General features: G+C 34.3%; 3 protein-coding genes across 11 annotated transcripts in view; 2 read left to right on the forward strand and 1 right to left on the reverse strand.

The window, feature by feature from the left end:
- Positions 1-21,969, reverse strand: part of CtsL4 (Cathepsin L4) — a 35,240-nt gene that overhangs the window by 8,896 nt on the left and 4,375 nt on the right. For 2 of the 7 annotated variants that reach the window (XM_066302001.1, XM_066302002.1), the window contains 5 exons: positions 3,461-3,610; positions 1,509-1,756; positions 1,313-1,448; positions 649-809; positions 89-307 (listed from right to left, as the gene is read on the reverse strand). In XM_066302001.1, the coding sequence (XP_066158098.1) occupies positions 112-307; positions 649-809; positions 1,313-1,448; positions 1,509-1,756; positions 3,461-3,610 (891 nt within the window). In that variant the 3' untranslated portion in view covers positions 89-111. Of the gene's footprint in view, positions 1-88; positions 308-648; positions 810-1,312; positions 1,449-1,508; positions 1,757-3,460; positions 3,611-3,827; positions 4,511-14,012; positions 14,124-14,174; positions 14,240-21,969 lie in introns of those variants that run through there. The other 5 variants (XM_066301999.1, XM_066302000.1, XM_066302003.1 and 2 more) reach the window with 5 other exon arrangements.
- LOC136350388 (rhodanese domain-containing protein CG4456-like) lies at positions 753-3,634 on the forward strand. 3 transcript variants are annotated; one of them, XM_066302013.1, is made up of 7 exons: positions 753-876; positions 2,222-2,333; positions 2,395-2,797; positions 2,916-3,104; positions 3,177-3,222; positions 3,286-3,342; positions 3,401-3,634. In XM_066302013.1, exons 4-7 carry the CDS (start codon positions 2,960-2,962, stop codon positions 3,492-3,494), a joined length of 342 nt encoding a protein of 113 aa, XP_066158110.1. In that variant the 5' UTR covers positions 753-876; positions 2,222-2,333; positions 2,395-2,797; positions 2,916-2,959; the 3' UTR covers positions 3,495-3,634. The 3 variants fall into 3 exon arrangements, with proteins under 3 accessions (XP_066158110.1, XP_066158108.1, XP_066158109.1); XM_066302011.1 differs by having other exon boundaries at positions 3,177-3,342; XM_066302012.1 differs by having other exon boundaries at positions 2,934-3,104; positions 3,177-3,342.
- The window catches only part of Mitf (transcription factor Mitf), a 48,210-nt gene continuing 31,739 nt past the window's right edge, over positions 5,499-21,969 (forward strand). The window contains exons 1-2 of the mRNA XM_066301990.1: positions 5,499-5,860; positions 16,534-17,056. Of these exons, the coding sequence (XP_066158087.1) occupies positions 5,703-5,860; positions 16,534-17,056 (681 nt within the window). The 5' untranslated portion in view covers positions 5,499-5,702. The remainder of the gene's footprint in view (positions 5,861-16,533; positions 17,057-21,969) is intronic.

Genomic DNA, 21,969 nt, shown 5'->3' on the forward strand with positions numbered 1-21,969 from the left:
AAGAAACAAGCGTGATTTATTAAATGCAGTTTGTCCGATGGTTGCAAGGAGACATCGAAGAACATTGGGGGCACGAAAACAAAACAAAAAAAATTCAATTTTATTAAACTTTTATACCAAAGCGTAAGCTGCGTAATTCGCAACACCGCATCTGTTTTTATGCCGTTTGAGTCTCATGTATCCTTGTTCTCCCCAGTGTTTTCCCCACCAGTTTTTTAATATCCAAACATCCTTTGTGTATCCTACAACGAGCATGGCGTGGTTTACGCTAAACGAGTTACACCCAGGATCGTCATAAATTCCCTTACTAAAAATATTATTAGTTAATATCCTAGGTTTCCCTTTAGGTAAAATGTATTTCGCAAAAATTTATTCCGCTAATTGAGTCCTGATCTTTAAAATGTGTAGTCACTTTAATAATTTCATGATACCTTATATTATACACCTATAAACGAGTTTTTAGGTCGCCCGTAAAATTATTTAATATTCCTCCTTGTAATTTACGATCCTTTTATATCTCACAAAATATTTATTTTGGCTATTATCCATCCATAAAGCATAATAAATGTCTCAATGTTTTAACCCGCTCACTTAGGCGTTTTCGCAAGAGTGCAATATCAACGACTGCTCGAAAAAACTAATACTTACTGGTAAAATTGGAACGTGTGAGGAGCTGCATTAATAGACACTGCTATTGGTCCAATATTAGCAACAGCAACCTCTAATGCTCTTTCATCTCTTGCCGGCAAAACTGCCCAAGAAGTAGTGTTCACTATGGCCATATGTTTATTGAATCGGCATTTCTTTTGCTGAAAATATTCTTCGATATAGGAGATATTCGAGCTAAATCGATCCTGAACAAAACAACACACTCAGGTAAGTAACTTCAAAACATTTCAAAGGGAAATTTCAACTAGGTATCAGCACTGAAACTAGAACTATTACTGACAACAAAGTAAAGTTTAAATTAAAACAAGCATAAAGGTTATCGATTGAAAACCTCGTTCTATAGAGCCCTTAAACGTAGTAAGGTCTGATGTCTTGTGAAACCAATAATTGTGAGAATTTCGACGATCTAAGCAAGGCTAGATTGCCTTTGGAACTTTTATGCAAAGTTTATACGTCGAGCTTCTGGCTGGCGGAGCAAAATAACGAATAGAGGGTACTAAATATACATCTAAACATGCTATATAGAGGAGTTAAGCCGATTTAGCTACAACCAAGACCCTTGGGAAGCGGCTTTAAATAGGTTTCAGACAAAAAGGTTTTAGCCTGTTCCTCACTGAAGGGAACAATGTTAAGAAGCACTTACCGCTGAAACGTAAGGATAGTCGCTGTAAGCCATAAGTCCTCCAGATTTTTCCAAATAATGCAACGTATTTCTTAATGATCCTCCCGCGCATCCATAGTTTCCGGATGAAACACTGCAGTCAACTAACTGTTGAGCGCTGGAGGAAATTTATAATAACGAATTACATAATTTATTCATGACTATATAATATGCAAACCTTAAGGGCACTAATTTATTTGTCTGCTTAAAAATCTGGCCCTGAAGCACTCCGGCAATGCTAAAGGCATAACAAGACCCGCAATCTTTTTGATTGTAAGTCGGAGTAACAAAACCTTTATCGATCCAGTTAACTTCATCTGGAATGTGGTGATATTGGTGATAAAAATCACCAACGATATCTGAGTCGATTTTTCTATGTCTGCTCTTAGTTAATTTTACCATTTTTTGGAGGTAGATTTGATGAGTCTAAAATAGGAAAATCCCTAAATATGCAGTAAAATAAGTAGTTTCCTATATAAACCATATGATTCATAAATGTTTTTTTTTTTAATAAAATTTCGTTGTACTTTTGTTCATTTTCTTAAACACCCTGTAAACTAATATACTGAATGTCCCAAAATGTAACATCAAAACTTCTTTATTTAGTTGTTACGCGGTAAAAAAATATATAGTTCGCTTTCTTAACGATACTCAAAAAATCCTTCGTTTCGAAATAATTACACGTTGAAGTTTATATTTAAAAAGAGAAGGGGGACGGAAGATATTTTGACGAAATTGTGCTGGGATAACTGCCAAGGAAAAGCACATTATGTTCGAGGATTTCAACAAACTTGAGTCATTTGTACATGAAAAAACCTCTTCAATAAAATACCAAATAAAGTCAATTTCCAATAGAACAGATTTTCCAGCAATTCTTGAATCAATTCTTAGGAAAAAACAATAAGCACAATACTAAAACTGCCGGAAAATTGAGCAGTTTCCAAGACCGTGGTCGGAATCCAGCCAGCAGAAAATCGCTATAATGTAATCCAATCCCTGCCTGGTAATATGAATCTAACGATTTCAACATTCCTTCTTTATGATATTTTCTTTTACCTTTTTAGCGGCTGTCCCCTAATGTAATTACAGAGCATTAAAAGATCAAATTGACAAAAAATTGCTGGAACTTAATTTGCGAAATGAAGAGGAGCGTGGCAGATTGAGAAATTGTGTTAAATGGGCCTCAAGGAGATCAGTGACTCGTTATAGTACTTAATAAATTCAGGTTATTGATAAAACGCTCGATAAAATCTAAAAATATACGGAAATAACAAGTGTAGAAAGGGATAGCATGTCTATGACTCTATTGTTCGTAACTGGTTATTGCCTGTAGATGATTAATATAATATTCAATCGTTGAGAATTTAAATGAGACACTCGTAAGAATTAAATGCTGCCAGTGAGATCTATAACCATAATTTGTGTACTTATCTTGAACGGCACATTTTTCAACAATACTATTTTCTTGTAAGTACACTTTTAAGTTGTTTAATGAGCCATATTTCATGGGTTTTAATTCCCAATGTTACGCACTTTAACGATTCCTATTTCGCTTGCACATCTAAATCTCATAAAACCATTTCAGGCTTAAATTACATTTCAGCTGCACCAATTCGTCGATAATTAAGCATGGCTAGTGATGAAAATTTACCGAAATGCAATTTTGAAGAGATTAATAGAGCACGAAATGATCCCAACATATTGGTTATTGACGTGAGAGAACTGACAGAGTTGCAGGAAGTAGGTCATATACCTGGAGCTATCAATATACCACGTAAGTTTTCACTATACACTTGCTTTTAACTGTGATGAAATGTGGTGTTAACAGTAGCTTTTTTTTTATCAGTAAGCATGGTTGCTGAGGCGTTAGGACCCGAATTTTCAGACACTATGTTTGTAAACAAATATCATGTAAAGAAGCCTTGTAAATCTGACGCTCTTATATTTACCTGTAGATCTGGGCGTAGAAGCGAGATTGCCCAAAAACAGGCATTCAGTTTGGGATACTGTGAGTAAGTGTATATTAAGGATGTTACTTAACACACCTTTACAAATTACACAAAATTTTAGCGTCAAGAACTACAGTGGAGGATGGTTAGATTGGAACCAGCAAGTTAAGCCCATACTCACCAAGTCGGCTAAATTATTATCTTTAAGGAAATAGGAATGCAATCCTTTAGCCGCTTCTTCGTTGTGTCTTTGAATTTTCTCAACATTAGACAGCCACGTCTCCTTTTTAAACGGGTCGTGGTGGTCATTGTAGGTTTTGTTAAATCTTTTCTGAAATAAACGTTTTTCCCTTTAGACTCGTTTTTTTGTCTACATATGACGAAATGTAAAAATTGAGGATAAATGCAAAGATACAGAAAATGAAATAAATTCCTGACAAACTGGTGAATGCGAACCGTATCTCGTAAGATTTCATAATGTAATCAACAAATTGCAGCAATTGAAAAAGTCGCATATTTTTGTACTCAAAAATGTTCTCTGAACGTACCTTAAATTCGTTCCACTCTTTCTCTGCGTTACCAAATTCGGAAAAGCGGCTATAAAACAGTTGACAATAACAATTCTCAAAGATCAAAATCCAGAGACACAGTAGATAGCAATTCATTATACGTTTTTGAATCACTTAACACCAATTGTATCAATTAGTAATAATATGTGGCATTAACTGCTGACACTTTTATTACAATACGGCGATTCATTGTTGTCTAGTCAGCAATTTTATTGAAGAGCATTATGACTGCATAATGCATGCGTAACAATTGGTCAAATTTTCATATAAGTTCTATGAAAGTATAATACTATCAATACCAAATTATGAATTTTTAAATAATAGCATAGTGGAGGGTCGATGTACTCAATTCGAATTATTTTAACGAAATTACCGTATATCCACAAAAGTATCGGTGAAGGTTTCTTGCGAGGTCCCGGTGTATCCAGACACGTGTTTTCCGGTTCCGAACAGTCTGGCTATCAATTTGGCGTTAATCACAGCTTAGAGCTTTGGCTGTTATTAGTGTGGTTCTGGGTATACACAGAAATCCAATGCGCAAAACGTTGTATGGTTTGGGAAATGGGAATGTTTTAGAGGTAATATTGCAGCTAAATCTAAGTTATTAACGTAACCAACGTACGTTCTGTTCACGACTTTAAAGACATAATTGGAAATCTCTACATTTCTCAAATTTCAAACAATGACGCAGCTTGATGACTGCATGCTTTTGGAGAAACAATTATCACTGCCAGTGGTAGTAAATAATTGGGTGTGACAACTAGTGTGAACTATTAGTTGGCACGTAGTCAACTGAAACTCCTAAAATGACTAATTTAATGTTTCAGTCGATACAGCGGATTAGAAACCCTGTCCCATGAATCGATTAAATTTTGCCGGCCTCCCCAGACAATAATAAATTAAAAAGCGGTATTGAATAAGTAAATGAAATATTAAAATATCCTCATGAGGTGAGAAATGAAGTCATGGCTACCATACTTGTTAATCGATCGGAGCGAGATTTGCAAAACTTTATTTATTTAAACATATTTTCAGCGCAAGGACCTCTGTGGTACCTGTTTGTCCAGATTGTAAATAAAAATATGGTGCACGCGTGCATCTATAAACACCGCAGAGAGGCCTTAACTTATGTAAATTCATAAATAGATTACAGCGCAAATTGCATGGTCTTGTGAGGAATCTGTCCTCATGAAAATAAATGTGAAACCTCTAGCGACTCGTGGAACACCTCGGGTTAGAGGTATTCCATTCAGGGGTTCTGCTCTTGCTCACCACGAGTGCTACAGCATGATGCTCTCTATCCACATGCTTCAAAGCTTGTCTTCAAATTCCGATTGGGCATCGTGGAATTGCTGATTTAGGTTTTTTCCAGGAATGCTCCAACGAAGGGACCTAACGTTTGCCTTCAAAAGGTGTCACAAGCAAGAACGCTTATGTATATAAGCAAGAATTAGGTTCCATCCGAGACAAGTATATGGAAGATTTTAGCTAATATAGACTTAATTTGATTAAACCAGAATATTCGCAGCATAAACAGGTAAGCGTGCTCTGCGCGCGCAGCTATTGCTTATGTCCGCTGCAAAAGTAGAGTTCCCACTAAATCTACTCGTTATTACGCTGTTGAGAGCGAGCGCAGCGCTAACTTAGCCGTCTATGTCCGTGACATTGTTATTGGAGAAAAATCAGTTGCTTTCGTGCTGTTGAGTTGGCATAGCAAGCTGACGCGGTTTGTCTTTACTTATCGAATCCTCGGTGCGCGATTCATTAACAACATTATGGTATCATAGTCGGCTAAGTCTGGGATAAACCTGCGTGAAGCGATATTTCTGTGCGCATCAATAATTTTCTTTTAAAATGGCTGAATCAGGGATTGACTTAGGTTATGACCTGTCGGCTCTTCTGACTGATGACTTCGATATCGAAAGTGCCATAGATTTTGACGATTTGCTAGGAACGCCAAAAAATCAGGAATATTATGAGTTAACATCAAAAACTATGCCAGTCTCAGAAAGGTGAGCAGTGCCAACATTGTTCTCAGCTGATACCTGTACAGCAACATCGCGACATTTCTTCGCAGCACTTTTACTTTAGACCTCGACTTGTGAGCAAACTGTGGATCGTTCACTTTCACAAGCAAGTTGATTAATTATTGCTCTGGCCGCCAAATTTAGCTGATAACCACATAAATTACTGCCAAGTAATATGAGGTCATAAGACTGCTAGTTATTTAACTCGAGACAAACAAAATAATTCTACTAAGGCCCTCTGGGTTTGGAAGTTTCGCACGCAATATGTAAGGAGCCATGAGAATTCTATACGAACGACACACTTTCTCAGCGGCTGTGTTTGTTCCGGTACTTCGTCAGAAGATAATAAATGGAAGAATAAATTTCTACCGTTCTGATATTTAGAAAAACAGTAAATACTACGTGTCACCAAACATATTAATAAGTTCAAATAAATATCATACCTACGAGTAACCAGTTTATATAATTAATAAATCCTAATATCTTCAGTAAAGTATGTGAGGATGATTATTGTCTGGCTTAAACAATTTATTTACTTTAGATATTTATAGAAATATGCGTCTTAGGCGTCTCGAAACCAATTTCAAATTGTTTTATCTAACATGCTACCAATACGAAATTTCAGCTAAACGCGAGGTTATTACAATTTATAACTTACCATCACCAGCCATGTTTATAGGGATTGGCGAAAATTATAGGAGTATTTGAGTTTTTTCTAGTTATAAACCCTGTCATAAGTAAAATCATATAACATTTAGTAGTAACAAGACTTGCAGTTCCTCAAAAAATATAGCGCAGTATACAGGGTGGCGAAAGGGGGAACCTGTCATTATTATACACATACGTGTGGCAAAATATTGTTCAGCAAGCGTCGACACTGATTCTCCACCCAAAAACACGAAACAATTATATAAACATAAATTCACAAATATTTCGTTACCGAGATACAAAGTGCTAAAATTTTCAAATCACTCAATGTTTGCTCTACATTTCCTAGTGTCAAACAACCATTTATTTCAAAATTTGAATGCCTACTAAAATAGATCAATACTTAAGCATCAATTTCCAAATAAATATCTTCCTCACCATGCATGTATGTTGGTCCTGAAATATGTGCAGACATCTGTTTATATGACGTTTTTTGGCGCTTTTGGACGCAACATCCGCCCTAGAATGTTCTGAGCAATATTTTGCAACACCCAGTAGGCGCGTGTCAATTTCATTGGTTGAGATTTCACATTCCAGGAACCGTTGAAATGGTTTAAAACTTTGAATATAAATTAGTGTTTAAAACCTACTTGTTAGGTATAAAAGTCTACAGGGTGTTTTCTCTTTTTTTATTTTATTTATTTCTTTTCATTCTTTCGGTGAGACTCCCAGTTGCCACCCAACAAATTTTTATTCTGCTTTTTGGTTGCTCACTTTATAAAATTAAAATTCTTTTCTCTATTTATTTGTATAAAGTGTATGTCTTTTTCTTGTAGATTTTAATGACGATTTGTAAATCCCAGCCAGATTGATTTTGACATGTCGTTTATGTAACTTTTCAAAATTACAGTAGAAGCTACTATTTTAAAACTTTGAGCTCATCTTCTGGCAATGGAAATATACACTTTACAGTAATTTTCATAGTAAACAGCAGCGGCCTACACCACTGGTTTTTGCCGCGGAAATATTAACGTGATAAGGTATAATTTTATTAGCGTCATTTATGCCGCGGCAAAGCCGCTTGCCGCAGAAATTGTGCCGCATTGGCAACTCGGTTTGCTGTAGCTCTTTCGTTAGGCGTTAAAAATTAACTCATCAAACATACGCGTATAGTCTCAAAAGTATTCGACCTGATATATAGATGATGATTTTTTTGTTAAAAATTTACCCATGTTACAAAGATTTAACTTTAAAAAGTTTTTGTCTCAAATTTGAGAGTGCTACGTCGACTTGTGCTTGTTTTGGAGTCGTTTTTAGTGAATGCTTTTAAAGATCAACATGGACTTGCGAACATGGAAAATATCGGGCATCGATACATGATTCGATAGTTTCATTTGAAAGGGTTAATCTATTATACATCAGAGCTGCGTTAGATTCTGCTCTGGGGGAATCTTCTGGTCCTTCGTTAACAATTATATAGTATTGGGTGGGAGAGTTTAAACGCGGTCGTACGAGCTGCTACGACGAACTCCACAGTGGTCAACCCAATGACACTCCAGATCTCACCACTTCAGATATTGTGGTAAAATTCCACAAAACTGTGCCGAAACGTAGGTATTTCAAAAAGTACTCTGCATCGCATTTTGACCGAACAATTGAGCATGAGAAAGTTGTGCGCAAGATGAACAAAAACTGCGCAGCGAGAACGTTTCGACGGAGTGTTTGGCAAAGTTTCGCAGCAATGAAATCGAATTTTTACGTCGATTCATAACTACGAAAACATGGGTCTATTATTTAACACCTGAGACGAAAGAACGGTCAAAACAATACACTCAAAGGGGAGAAATGGCTTCAAAGAAGGCGAAAACTATTTCATCTGCAGGAAAGGTGATGGCGTCAGTTTTCTGGGATGTACGTGGGAACATTTTTATTGATTATCTCTCTAAAGAAAAAACAATAAATCAAGAATATCATAGAAATTTATTTCAACGGTTCACCCCAGAAATTAGGAAAAAGTGACCGCATTTGGCGAAAAAGGAAGTCTCATTTGATCAACACTTCCGTCCCTTCGACACGTTATGTTCATCCACCCCATTCGCCAGATTTAGCTCCTTCAGATTATGTTGTATTTTTAAACTTGATAAATGGCACGGTGGAAAGAAATTTGCCAATACTGAAGATGTAGAGTATGAGGTTGATGCCTATTTTGAAAGATTAGAAACTTCCTACCATAAACCGAGTATAGAAGCCATAAAATATCGCTAGGAAACGTGTGTAAACCTCAAAAGAGGCTATGTTGAGAAATAATCTAATATTTTCCATTTTTTTCCTGTAAGTGTTAGGTTGAGTATTTCCGGGTCTATACCTGTACATATATGGGTATTGAATGGCAGTAGCCATCTGGGTAAGGCCTTCTGGTCGAATATCACGATGACTATAAAAAAATTTTAAGTGAGAGTTTTGATTTTGTAACACCAATAATAACTAAAGATGTAAATATAGAAATTTGGTAAATATATACCTGAATAGCTGCAATGCGTCTAGGTATTTCGGATGAATGAACTGTTATCTCAACTGATCGAAAATAGAAGCGCATTTTCACTATGTCAGCAAATAGTGTATATAGTAGAAATTCGCTAGAGGAAAAATTGGATACTCGTGACTGGTTTAAATACTGGTCTTACAACACTTCGCAAAGAAATAGATGAGTCTTGTGATGATATTATATGCAAATGATGTCTATGTACATTTACACCGTTACTAATTAAAATAAGGTTTAGCATTACAGCTGCAGTGTGAATTGTCCCTGAAAATTCGTTTACTTTATGGATTCATTTGGTCAATGAGATACTATTATATTGTAATGATACACAATATAAAATTGCTTTTCGAAGATTTCTCGAAACCGCGTAATTTGTGGCTATTTATTTGCAATTTTCTCGTACCGTTAGACATGTTCTGAATATAAACTATAGAATTTACTACTTTATAGATAAAAAAATTCCAAGCTGATACACGAACGGAAAATCAATTAAAGAAGTACTTTTATTAAAATTGAAACAAGAAACTTTAGAAATACATTTTTTTTTATATTGCATACTTTCTAATAATATAACAATTCAATTACACAAAGTCCCTACAGCACAGCTTAAACAATCATAACGCACCCTATCCCTGAGTATTGTATTATTTAGAGTTAGGCAAGGTGGACATTCTTAATGGAGAAGAAAATCAATTGTTGATGCCACAGTTGCTAACCGCCTTGCAATATTGGGGCGAATATCTGAAGGTTTTTAACTAAACCATAAAATGCTTGAAAATAGAAAGTGATAGTTAGACTACCAATAAATTTATTATACCGTTTAATTTGCATGGCGTGTCGCCAAAACAAGTGTCTGTTGGCTAGTGCAATATCCATTGTAAATTTCCATTATAATATTTTCCTGCATTTAGAAATTTTGATTCTAATGATTTGGATGTCGTTTTGGCATACATTATAAGAATAGGCGTAATGGTATTTTTTATACACCTCAATGTCCAAAAACCTAGCTGAGATAGTGTGTGAGGTAGTGGATACTGATGTCGTACATTTTGTTGTTACCGCTGATTGTGTCGAAATTTATCGAGAGAAAATAGAATTACTAAGAGGTAATTTACAAAATAACATATTGATTTTAGTGGTTTGGGCGGAAAAGGCCTATTACCAGTGGTTTTACAGAAGAAAACACATGGAGTTTTCTGATTCACGTTTAAACCCACTTCATGGATGCTAAACCAGTTGCTATGTATAGCCCAGTGGCATTAACATTGAATTTACCTTCGATTCGAAAATGGAGAGATCTGCTTGTAACTCCAGTTCAAGTAATTAGGATCAGATAACGTTTAGTAATATCAGCTTTAGTTAAAAAACGTGACCAGTATATGTGTTTTTAAACGTATTTATTAAAACTACTAACAAACAGATAAATAAAATATCATTTAGGGGCCCATTATTCATGCGTGACTGCATTTCAAATATTCGATATTAAGCCCTGCTGGGATTTTAATTGCCATCGCTAAAATATATAAAATGCAGACGATAGTGAATCTAACACTGCTAAATCACATAAACGAAAAAATACATTGTGGTTCGCAATGGTTGTATTCAGCAGTTCTCACTTCAGCAAATACGATTTAGAGTTAAAGTTTAATTAAACGCATAATAAATTTGATAACGCATGTAGTTAGTAGCGATAAAACGTGGAATTACATACATTTCGATTAAAACATGTTGATCAAGTAAATAGTTTTGTATGCATGGTGTCTTCTTGTAATCAATTAGAATTCGTGGAAATTATTTTCTACATAATTGTTTTTCAGTTAGTTGAGAAAATTTATCAATGTGAAGTTAAACACCTGATATCATGCTTGTTAAAAAATGTACTCATGAGGCTAAACAGGCATAACGTCTTTGTCTAAGTGAAGGTATCTCTATCAGGTGCGTTAACTTAAATGTAACATAAGGTTAGTAGCGTATATGCTGTGTAAAAATTAACAGAATACAGGATGTTCGGATTTTGGAGTGTTTTCAGAGGAAAATCCCATTTCTCAGCTAGATAGGAAAAAACTAGCATACAGGTAAAAAGCTTGATTTTTGCGAAAATATTAATGGCGAAACCCGTATCTCGATATTTTTACAGTCAACGGCGCTAGAGGTCGTTTTTCAAATTTCGACCATTTTCAAAACTCCTCATAACTGTTTTGTTTAGGACAATATTGAAGTGAAACAAAAACGTTTCCGATGTGACTTCAGTGGTGTGCTTGGTTTTTTGCTACAGCGTACCGTTTTGTCAAAAACCGACATAACTTTTTTATTTTAAATGAAAATGACAGTCGATTGTGACTTCAAAAAAATCTCCATTTTAAATCATTTTCAACTATGTAAGTATGTCTATAGTTATTTTCAAAAATAACCGAAGTATTAGATTTTTGTGTTTATATTCAAGTTAGCATCGATAACAACTGTCCAAGTAACATTATTTATTTTATATATTTAATTTTTTGCATCAAAAACTTTCATTTTTAATGTCGATTTGATGCCGCTTTTTCGAGTAAAAACGATAAGTAGCTATGAAAAATATGACATAGTAAAGTGTTTTATATTGTCGAACGCAAACTCAAAAGCAGTCCGTGAGTTATATTTTTATATTTATCCCGAGCGACATTAACTAGATAGAAGACTGTTTAAGCAACTGAAAAATAAATTACAGAATTATGGAAGCTTCAAAAAGTGTAGACCACAACATTACAATTTAAATGGAGGTAACGAAATTGGAGAACTAAATGTAATTGGAGAAGATTTAGAAGATCCAAACATATTGTTTATTTTTGAAAATAACTATAGACATACATAGTTTGAAATGGCTTACAATTGACATTTTTTTCAAGCCATGGTGGTTCTGTGGTTCTCATGTAAACTAAAAAAAGTTATGTCCGTTTTTGACAAAACGATACGCTGTAGCGAAAAACTAAGAGTGCCACTGGAATCAAATCGAAAAAACGCCTTAAAAATGTTTTTTTTTTGTTTATTTCAATATTCCTAAACAAAAAAGTTATGAGAAATTTTGAAAATGGCGAAAATTTTAAAAACGTGGTCTAAAGCCGTAGATTCTAAAGATACCGATACAATTTCCGCTATTAATATTCTCTCAAAAATCGAGCTCTTGACATATATGCTAGTTTTTCCCTATCTAACCGGAAAATTGGATTTTCGTGTCGAAATCCTTCAAATCCGAACACCCTGTACGTGTAATTAATTGTCAGTTATTGTAAATTGCACATCATTGACAATTTACAAACAATCTATAATTAAGCGAGAACGTAACTAAGCATCTAAATTGTCTTCCAAATGACGGAATCCATCAGGGCTAAAGCCTCAAAGTGCCGTTAACTTTAATTGAAAACTAATTTCCATAGAAACATGGTCATAATGTCTTAGGATTGGTTAGATTCTTTGTCTCCACATTAATAATTTGAGCCGCGGGGAGAGTGTTGTATGCACGATGGGGCTTCTCTAATCGCGTTTCTGTTTAATTTGACATCAAGTTTTGCCATGTGCAGTTTATCTTCGTTCAAGTAATTTGCTGCCATTTTGACAGATCGATTTTAAACAAAATTTCACTTGGAAATCAACTTTGCCACTTACAGTAGAAACATCGACTTCGACCGCAAACGCTGTTGGGCAAAAGAGCCTTATTCTACTTTCTTGGAGTCTGCAAGAGGTGGGCAGATCTAAGACGTAGTATTTCCGGAGCCGCTTTTAACATCTTAGAAAAACTTTAGACTGGTGAATAGGATAGGATGCTCTTCTTCATAAAGAGGACGGGAAGTTTTGCGGAGGGGGAGTGGGCCACATAGAGTGAAAGGGGGTGAATTGGAAAGCAAAAAGGATTCCCTGAATGAGTCATATTTTATAATAAGTTGAAAGAAAAAAGAAGAAAGAAGTGTTTTAGGACTTTTGTGCTCAGTAACATTCAGACGAATTGAATTAATTCAAAGAGTTACAGATAATTCAGAGTAACACGGCTTGGGTATACTTTTTATAACTTTTCGAGGCGAATTTAAAAATATGTAGTTTAGCAAAATGAGGTTGTTTAATTTTCAGATGAATAACTGCTACTCCGCTTAGAAATCATTGTGATTCTGGGTTTGTTTAACTTGCCACATTTGTAAAACACATTACGTAGGTACCTTTAGCAGTAAGTAGAACACATTCAGTTCCTGATAAGTGCGAGCTAGAAATTTATCAGTAACTCTTATCATGACAACTGAATTACTAGTGTTTCACAAGTTGGTTACTACTAAAATTGTGGACATTTACCTGTCATTACAAGCACATGTACACTTGTATATTCGTCAAACAATGGTGACTAAATAAATATTTTGCCAGTATTTTTAAATTTTACTAGCGTAACTAACATATTTATATCTTTGGAAAGAGAGCCGGTCCAGATGTCTAACCCAGTATAGATTTTTGTTATAGCACTTTATTTTCTTACTTGTTAATGTCTGTCGTAGTAAAGCAGCATTAGGTAAATGAAGTGTTAACATTAAAATTCATAATAATTTCATGAGCCACAAATTAACATCGATAATGTTGTAACAAATGGAATCACTGTTCATATACTAGTGTAGTATATGAACTGTATCTGAAAGTATCTGAGAAAAATGACGAACTGCCTAGATCTGAAATTAATCTAATTTTAACTGAAAACAACCAGAAGTATTTCCCAGTTCATTGACGAAGCTTTATAAATAAATTTTTAGCGAAACAAGGCAATAAATTAAAAATAATTCGAGTGAAAACACAAACGAAAACGATGCAACTTATTTAAGCGTTAAACAACATATACCTTCCGCAAAAGGGCCTTGAATAAAAAAAACAATGGCCCCAATTAATTTCCTATAAGGGAGGCGGATTTCACAAATAAAAATTCGTTTCAATACTCACTGAGTTAAAAACGTGAAGGTAATTTAGGACATCCCTAAAAGACCTTTTTTCCACACGAAATGATTTTTCCTTGTTTTTTGAAGCGTTCATTATTACCGAATTCTGCAAAAACTAAAGCATAAAAAAAATGGCCTCTTTTCTGGTATAAAAAAATCTCATTACCTGTTCATAGGGGTTGTTTATCGATCTAAACGTAACAAAAACATTTTTTTATATGTGCAAGCTCATTTGAAAAAGTGTATTTGAATATAAGCACCAGAAACGTCACGAAACATATTAAAAAATAAGTCTATTATTAGGTACACCTGAAATAACACCTCTCCTTAGATTTCTGATTACTTGCCAAAATGAACCAATAAATGTAATATGCCTTTTTACGCCAAAACAAGTGTATGATTTTAAAATCATGTTATCCGAAGCGCCGACAAAATATTCAATTTTAATAGATCTATTTTCGAAAACTATATGACGCCTACCAAAAAATCTGGCTTCACTTTTAAATTGGGTGCCAGCCTTGGAACTATACGTAAAATGCTATAATTACCATCAGATATTGCACATTTTTGTGTCTAACCCTTATTTTCGATGTACGTTTAATAAGTAAATGCCACATCTTGCTTCAGATAACATCGCACATCCAGAGATAACCATATAGTAAGGCCATGTCCGATATTCTGTTGAATTTGTCCTTTCTTCTTTTTCCCTCTTTCTAATTCTCACTAAAATTCTCTAAAGATTTTATGCAGCGACCTAAGAAACCAAGCTGTTTTTCTAACATGACGAAATTTCACTTAAGGTTGGGCAGGCAATTAAGTTTTAAAGGCTATATTTATTTATTCTTGGCCAAAAAAACCTGTCAAATTGGTTGTATAAATGGAAATGCGTATTTCGATCTTGCAAAAACAAGTAGAAAGCTCACTCAACAGATGATTTACGTTTTGTATCATCGCGCATGTATTTTTGATCAGTGTTTTAATGACTAGCTCAGTATGAGTCAGATTGATAAGCCCGCACAAAGAGTATCAGGAACAATGCAAATTAATCTTCCAGTGCGGCATACATGGCATGTTTATGACTGAATAATAGCCCCTATCTCCACAAATCTGATATTAATCACATAAAATTGCCTTCCTGAACGGGACGAACGAAAACTCAGAACATTCTGGTTAGAAAACGGCTCGCCAATTTCAATTAAAGCCTAAATTGCAAAAAGCCAGGAAATTTTATTCTGGTGGAATGTCAGGATTAAATCTCCTGCCCTACTGAACATGCAGGGGAATCCGTAGCTGTCGACAATGTCAAGGCTCGCACACGTGTCTGGCCTGCTAACAGCTACAATCCTTTTGATGAAACACCCCTTACATTTCATTAATTTGGACACATGTGTTGGCAGTTAATTTAGGCCGGATTGCTGGGCAACATGCAGCCTGTCCTCGTATAGGTCATACGTCGGGTTAATTAAATTTTGGCCTATGCCGATACGTACATATGTGGTTTGACCAAGTATGCAAGTGCAGTCATAATCGATGATTCGTAGAACAACGAAAAGTATTCTACCATACGCATATAAGCATGTTCTACGGAGATGTTCGAAAAAACGTGAAATTTTGGACAAATTTTGTATTTTTTCTCAGCTTAATTAGCGAGGTAATTAAAATTGATTGATACTTCGCCATGCAATTTTTCCTTTTCCACAACCTGGCGATGTAGAAAAAGATATATATGTATGACCATATTAGAAATTCAACATTTTGAATTCTAGCATCCATTATCGACTTTATTTTTCCTTATGGACGACCCCTCCGAAATTCTGCATCTGCAACGAATTTAATTAAGACATTTTTTTCCATATTAAGAAGGGTGTTTCGTGCATGGAAATTTTATCATAATGTGAGACGAACAAAGCTAAAAATTTCGTGATGGTGAAAATATTACTACTTGGTACTGTTAATATTTCAATTACAGAAACCCTATTTATGTATATCTCCAATGTTACGTAACAACTCAGTTTACATATATTCTTAATAGAACCATGGTAAGGCACAACATTCAATAAAATGGTTTACCTTACTACTGCTAAACACTACTTTTTTGGAAATGTTTCAATCACGTTTTAATAACGTTACCTCTAAATTATCGAAATTTGCAACTTTAAATCATTTTTAAACCCAATAAATCAGTAAGTTTTTACGTAATAAAAACAATATTTACTACTATGAGAGTTATTTTATCTTTATAGCGATGAAACATCTGCTGAAAATCTGTTGAAGATCTGAATATTTGAATGAATCTGTGAATACTTGTTTATATTACCAAGTGTGTGGATGGACTTTATCCAGTACACTAATTAATTGGTCGATAACAGTCTGAATTTTTCTGGTAAAGTGTGTGCTGTTAATATAGGAGTCTGCGAAGTTGCTGCAATTTATGAAAAAGTTCTCAGATCTAGGTGCTGCTCAAAAATCATATTTATTAAAATTTAAAATTTGCATTGTCATAAAGTAATTATCTTTTTTTCCAGCACACCCAACCTTAAGACATCAACGCTTCAAACTCGTACACAGCTAAAACTGCAGCTAATGCGGGACCAGGCTCTGGAGCAGCAAAAACGGACGGCAGAAAGACAACGACAACAAGAAGTGAAACAAAGCCAACGACCCCCTCCGATTCCTGTGAAAGTGCCCCTACACACGCTTGCAGTGGATGTTCCACCGCAGGTTCTCGAGGTCCAAACCAAGCTAGAAAACCCTACCAGATACCATGTGATGCAAAAGCAGAAAAGTCAAGTCAAACAGTACCTAAGCGAATCGTTTCAAGGGCCTTGCCACCCAGCGTTCCTACCAGATTACCAAAGAAACCTTACAATAAATCAGACTCACAGTGCTCCTCCTGGAGGTACTACTCAGAATATGCCCATGCAGAATGTGATGACCAATTTAGGTAGCTCACAACCTCAGACTTATCATCACAATCAAGTGTCTCCAAATTACGATTTATCCTCGATGTCACCAGCTTTGAGTTCTGGGGCTACTAGTGCTTCTGAGGTATGTATTGTATGTGGGTGGGTGTGTGTCTGTGGACATGTTAAAAACCTTTCAGAGGTTCTTATTGTAGAAATTATTCCACATATTAGATGTTTTTGAAAAATTTGCCAAACTTTTCTACTAAAATTGATTTTCTGCGATATTTTGAGGTCAATTCATTTTGTTTGAAACAATTCGTATTTCCGGCTTTGACTGATATTATCTAATTTTTTAAAAATTTAACGCCTTTTGAAAGTGATACTGTAATTAATTTTATTGTAAATTATTATTATCAAAGTTCTTTGAAGCAAAATTATTAATTTTTCAAAATTAAGCTCATAAAATTTGTTAAAGCTACAGGGTCGATTGAAGGAACTCAAATCCTTTTAATTTGCTTTAGAAATTAAAAAAATAAACGCAAAAAAGTTGAGAAAAAAAACTCCAACTTCGACAAGGGCTTCAGTGAAAACATCAATAGTTACAACATTTATTTGATACGAATCTGAACTTCCGGGCCTTTTAACGTAAGACACTTCAGACATACCATGAGACATTAATGGGTTTTAACAAGATCTATCAAAACAGAGATCACATGTCCACATATCGAACTTATAAATTTCTAATGTGTGAATTAAATTGGGTCGATTGTTGGACCAAATAATACACGATTTATATTTTATTTAAATAGATCATGTCAGTGACCACTTTAATTGTATCAAAGAGCTTATTGGTCCGATTAGATGTTGTATCAATATATTGATAACTTCGCAAATCAGTTTTGTATAAGGGTAATTATTTACTAATGTTATCTGTAGGAAAAATTTGGAACATGTTGATCCAATATTACGAGAGTTTTGATGCGAACGCAAGACAATTATTTCGAGCACAAGGAATTTCACAAAGAAAGAGTACAATAATCATCAGAATTACAAAAATTATTGCCTAGTAAATTTTGGCTTTCGCATCTCGCAGATAGTGTTTCGTTAGAATTATTTAAAAAATTCTAGACACGAGGTTTGTATTTGAAATTTCGTTTGGTAGATGACGGCAAATTACTTTAATAAACATTAAATAACAGTCACTAATTATTGATTAAATTCAACAATTTTAAGTCAAGTTTTCAGCTCTAGCTATCCCGGCGCCTTCGCCTTTAATAAATATGAAAAGCGATTTAAATCGGATTGCTGAACGGTCCATTTAACCACCTAACAGAGAATTATGGCACAGCATCTCTTTAATAAATACAAATCAAAAACAAAATGTAAATTCGTCGTTTACTTGCAACAGTAAACACGGCTTTAATCTCTTTTGCGCTCTAAATTTTAATTAAGAAATATATTTTGTTGCCGTCCTTTCCGGTATTATCGGATTTAATCTTTTGTGGTCGTTTCAATATTACGATAAATAATGTACAATTTAAATTAAGGCTCTTTTACGATAATGAAATTAAACTTAAAATTAGATTAAATTAAGGGGCATCTTTGTGAGTGAGAATTTCTCGATTGCTCTCATTTCGCATTCTTAAAAGGTAATTTCAATTATTGGGTGAGCACATCACTAGCTTAATATGTGTTTCGATAACGGTACGAACAGTGAGTTTAAAAAATACGTCGCATATAGTGGTACCACGTTCTCTCAGGGGAAGTAGCAAATACTTCTATTCAAATTTTACTGATTTATCAACACTCAATAGATGCAAATTCATGTTTAGTATTGGTAGAGATTGCAAAAAAAACGAGGTCTTACGATTAACTCCTCAAAAGCTCTCTTCGCTTCTTAATCCAGGGGTCCAAGTCCTGTGATCTCTTGAATGTATCAGCAAGGAGAAGCTGCAAGGCCTCTTTATTGCTCCCAATAGTTTTCCCTTTCTGAGTTTAGCAATTTGGCAAAAGCTTCCCACAAAACGGGAATTAAGCGCAGGAAACCAGTCAGCCTGTTTGCTGCGCAGTTAAATTCTTTACGGGTCTCGATATAGCCATCCCACTCCTCCTGTGTGTCCCATTTGGTTGCTCGGTGGAAGGCCCCTTTGAGTTCCGCCTTAAAGTCTAGCGTGCCATTTCACCGTGAAAGTTAAGAAGCATCTTATCTCCCAAATGAATACCATTCCACAAAAGAGTGTTTAATGACCTCACTGTGTCTGTCAATCTCACTTCTGAACAATATTTAATCAGATAGTTAGAAACACAAGATATTATTGAGTCGACAACGATAATTTAAGTACCTTGAACTAAGAAAGAACGGAGCTGGCTGTAATATATATTATTAAACTGCGAAAAATATCATTCACCATTTTAGCAGGATTTCTGAAGATGGTATTACAACACACTAGCACGAAATTTATTGTGCTTAATTAATACTGTTTTTTGTAAATCTTAAAATCATATCAAATGAAAAAAATATTATTATTTTGAACCAATTTGTAGTTCGTATTGTGACTGTCTTAGAACAGAAATTTTACAAAAACGAGTTAATGAGGTAGAGAATTAAGTTGTTAAAACCGATAATTATTACTCTTCTTTTTTTTATTCAGTACATGAACTTTATTATTTATTGCCCTTACATCCCATATTATTGAGACTATTATTAAAAAAATATATTACGTCTTTCGATCTTTTCCTGTTTGCCTTTTCTGAAATGTTGGAAGGAAGTTTGATTTCTCAAGAAATAATCACGAAAAGTTCGAAAACTTTTACACACACAATTCAATTCGACCACAACTTTTTGAAATGGATGAAACTGTGGGGAACTGGAAGTATGTATATGTAACAATAAAATAATGGATGATTAAAAAAACCTTTACACTTATCTTGCCGGACGTATGTGCAGAAAAACAACTTGCAAAACCGTAGACATGAGGCGATGATTAAACCATTTTGGTATTGACCATCAAACTTTTGATTGACAACAGATTAACATATGAATATATCCATCAGAATTTCAATACTTATTTAAATTTTTTTAGTGATAACCCTATATATTATATTATTTGAAGCTCAAGACTTGAATTATTGAATTACTAACATGAAAATTCTCAATAATTTCATCACACAAACATCCTTACCCTAGAAACATTACTTTTTAACTAAGTGTGTACAGCGTTACTCTATCTGCACGTTTTGTTTCCCTTATCTATTCACGTTGATTTGATAAGGAAAAAAAGTGTTTACTAAAGTATCCAAGTAACAAAAAATATGAAATTTTCTCGTAAAGAATGAATGGAATTAAATCTCATACGTCGCACACAAGCAATCAGAGATTTTATCTCTGTGCGAGTGATCCCCATTAAGATTTAAATCGTTTCATAAAATAATAAAATTTCGATTTATCAGCGTATTAAAAAGAAAGATTTTGGTTTTACGACAGAGGTTTTATTTTTATTGTTACTTTTGTTTAAAAAAGAATTTTCAACTTTATCGTCGAAAATGTAACTGCTGCAATTTCCGTCTAACCACCGGTATCCGAGAGATTATCTACGTAGGCCCTAGTAATTGATATTAACAGTTAGAGCTTGAAAACAGATGATTTTATTGAAGGAAATAATATGAAATACTTCAAGAAAGTTCGGAGAAAATGGTCTGTAAAAGATTTAAAGAAACCATTGTTTTTCCATATAAAAAAGTTATTTTTCACCGCCTATAAACCACATTTTAAACTGTGTAAGAAAAATACGAGAACAATTTCATAGCTTAAAGTTTTCGTTTGCTATTATATTCGCATTGGAAAGTGTTCAATTTTGTTGAAGCCAAACAAATCGAACTCTATGATATTGAAAGTCTCAATAAACTCCCTCATAGATATTTGCCGATTTGACAGCCAAAAAGAGAAATATGTGGGACATATGCCATAAGTTCAAAGTAGTGGAAGCAAAGAAATTAATCTGTTCAATGCAATTGTCCAAATTTACAATTGTCCCTCCGAAGGTTAGAACGAAGTTGAAAGGGCGCAAAGGGGCGCAACAATTAATCGTTGAAATAATATATCTATAACGTGCCCGTGTGAAATACCAAGTTAATGCTTGTAAAGTAGATTGAGTGATCAAATATGAGGTTTAAAAATACTTTTCAAATAAGGTAACACTCGATCCTCTTGACATTTAGGTTTTTTTACAAGCACCAAAGCCTAGGGGCATTTAGGCGTGCGCCTTTTATATATGTCTCATTTATACGGAAGGTAATTATTTAAAAATAAAACGTTTTCCCCACAGATATATTTTTGCAATTATTGAAAAAATTTAAGTTGGAAGCCCTTGAAGATAAACTTGTCTATATCGGTATAAGACATTTAAGTTTAAGTTTTACCTGGAATGTCCAGCGCATTATTTCAGCATTAAATCTCAGAAATGATGACAGATTAGGACTGCCGGTTAAAAAAAATAAAAAATTGTATATTATATAGTTTTTCCATTTCGAATTCTTCTGATAATAACAATTTGCGGTCAACAATTTTCTTGGGAATCTTATATCTAGTGACTTGTAAAGTTGTCATAAGAGTTAATTGCTTTAAAGTTTTACGAAGATTGAATTACTGGAAGTTGGTACTAAGCACACTTCATTAAATATGAAATAATGAATGGTAGTTATGATGGACCAACCAATGTAAATATAAATAATAAGTAGACTTGCGAAATTCGAGGAAAACGAGGAAAATCGGAAAACTTTGTTAAATATTCATTACCACGTCAATTTGGATAAACCAGAAAGGGTACTATTTAAATAAAGATGAACTTGGTTAAATTGAAAAGTAGAAGTTAAAGCTCCGATTTATATTCAATAAAACTTTCCTGCAATTTTTTTCTTGTTACATTTTTCGCAGATTCAATTACGCTATACTGGGTCTGAAATGATGCATTATGATATTGGTTAGCTACGTAATAGAATTATTAGTTAACATAAGGAGGACTACGACGTTGATATATGATATAATTTCAATCCTCA

Source organism: Euwallacea fornicatus, chromosome 3 (genome assembly GCF_040115645.1).
Source record: "Euwallacea fornicatus isolate EFF26 chromosome 3, ASM4011564v1, whole genome shotgun sequence".
NCBI classification, from domain to species: Eukaryota; Metazoa; Arthropoda; class Insecta; order Coleoptera; family Curculionidae; genus Euwallacea; species Euwallacea fornicatus.

Bases quoted from the DNA above. Each gene is read 5' to 3' on its own strand.
- LOC136350388 (XM_066302011.1), top strand. From the start codon at position 2,960: ATGGCTAGTGATGAAAATTTACCGAAATGCAATTTTGAAGAGATTAAT. The intron at 3,105-3,176 runs GTAAGTTTTCAC...TTTTTTTATCAG, and splicing joins TGGAGCTATCAATATACCAC to TAAGCATGGTTGCTGAGGCG. The intron at 3,343-3,400 runs GTAAGTGTATAT...ACAAAATTTTAG, and splicing joins TTCAGTTTGGGATACTGTGA to CGTCAAGAACTACAGTGGAG.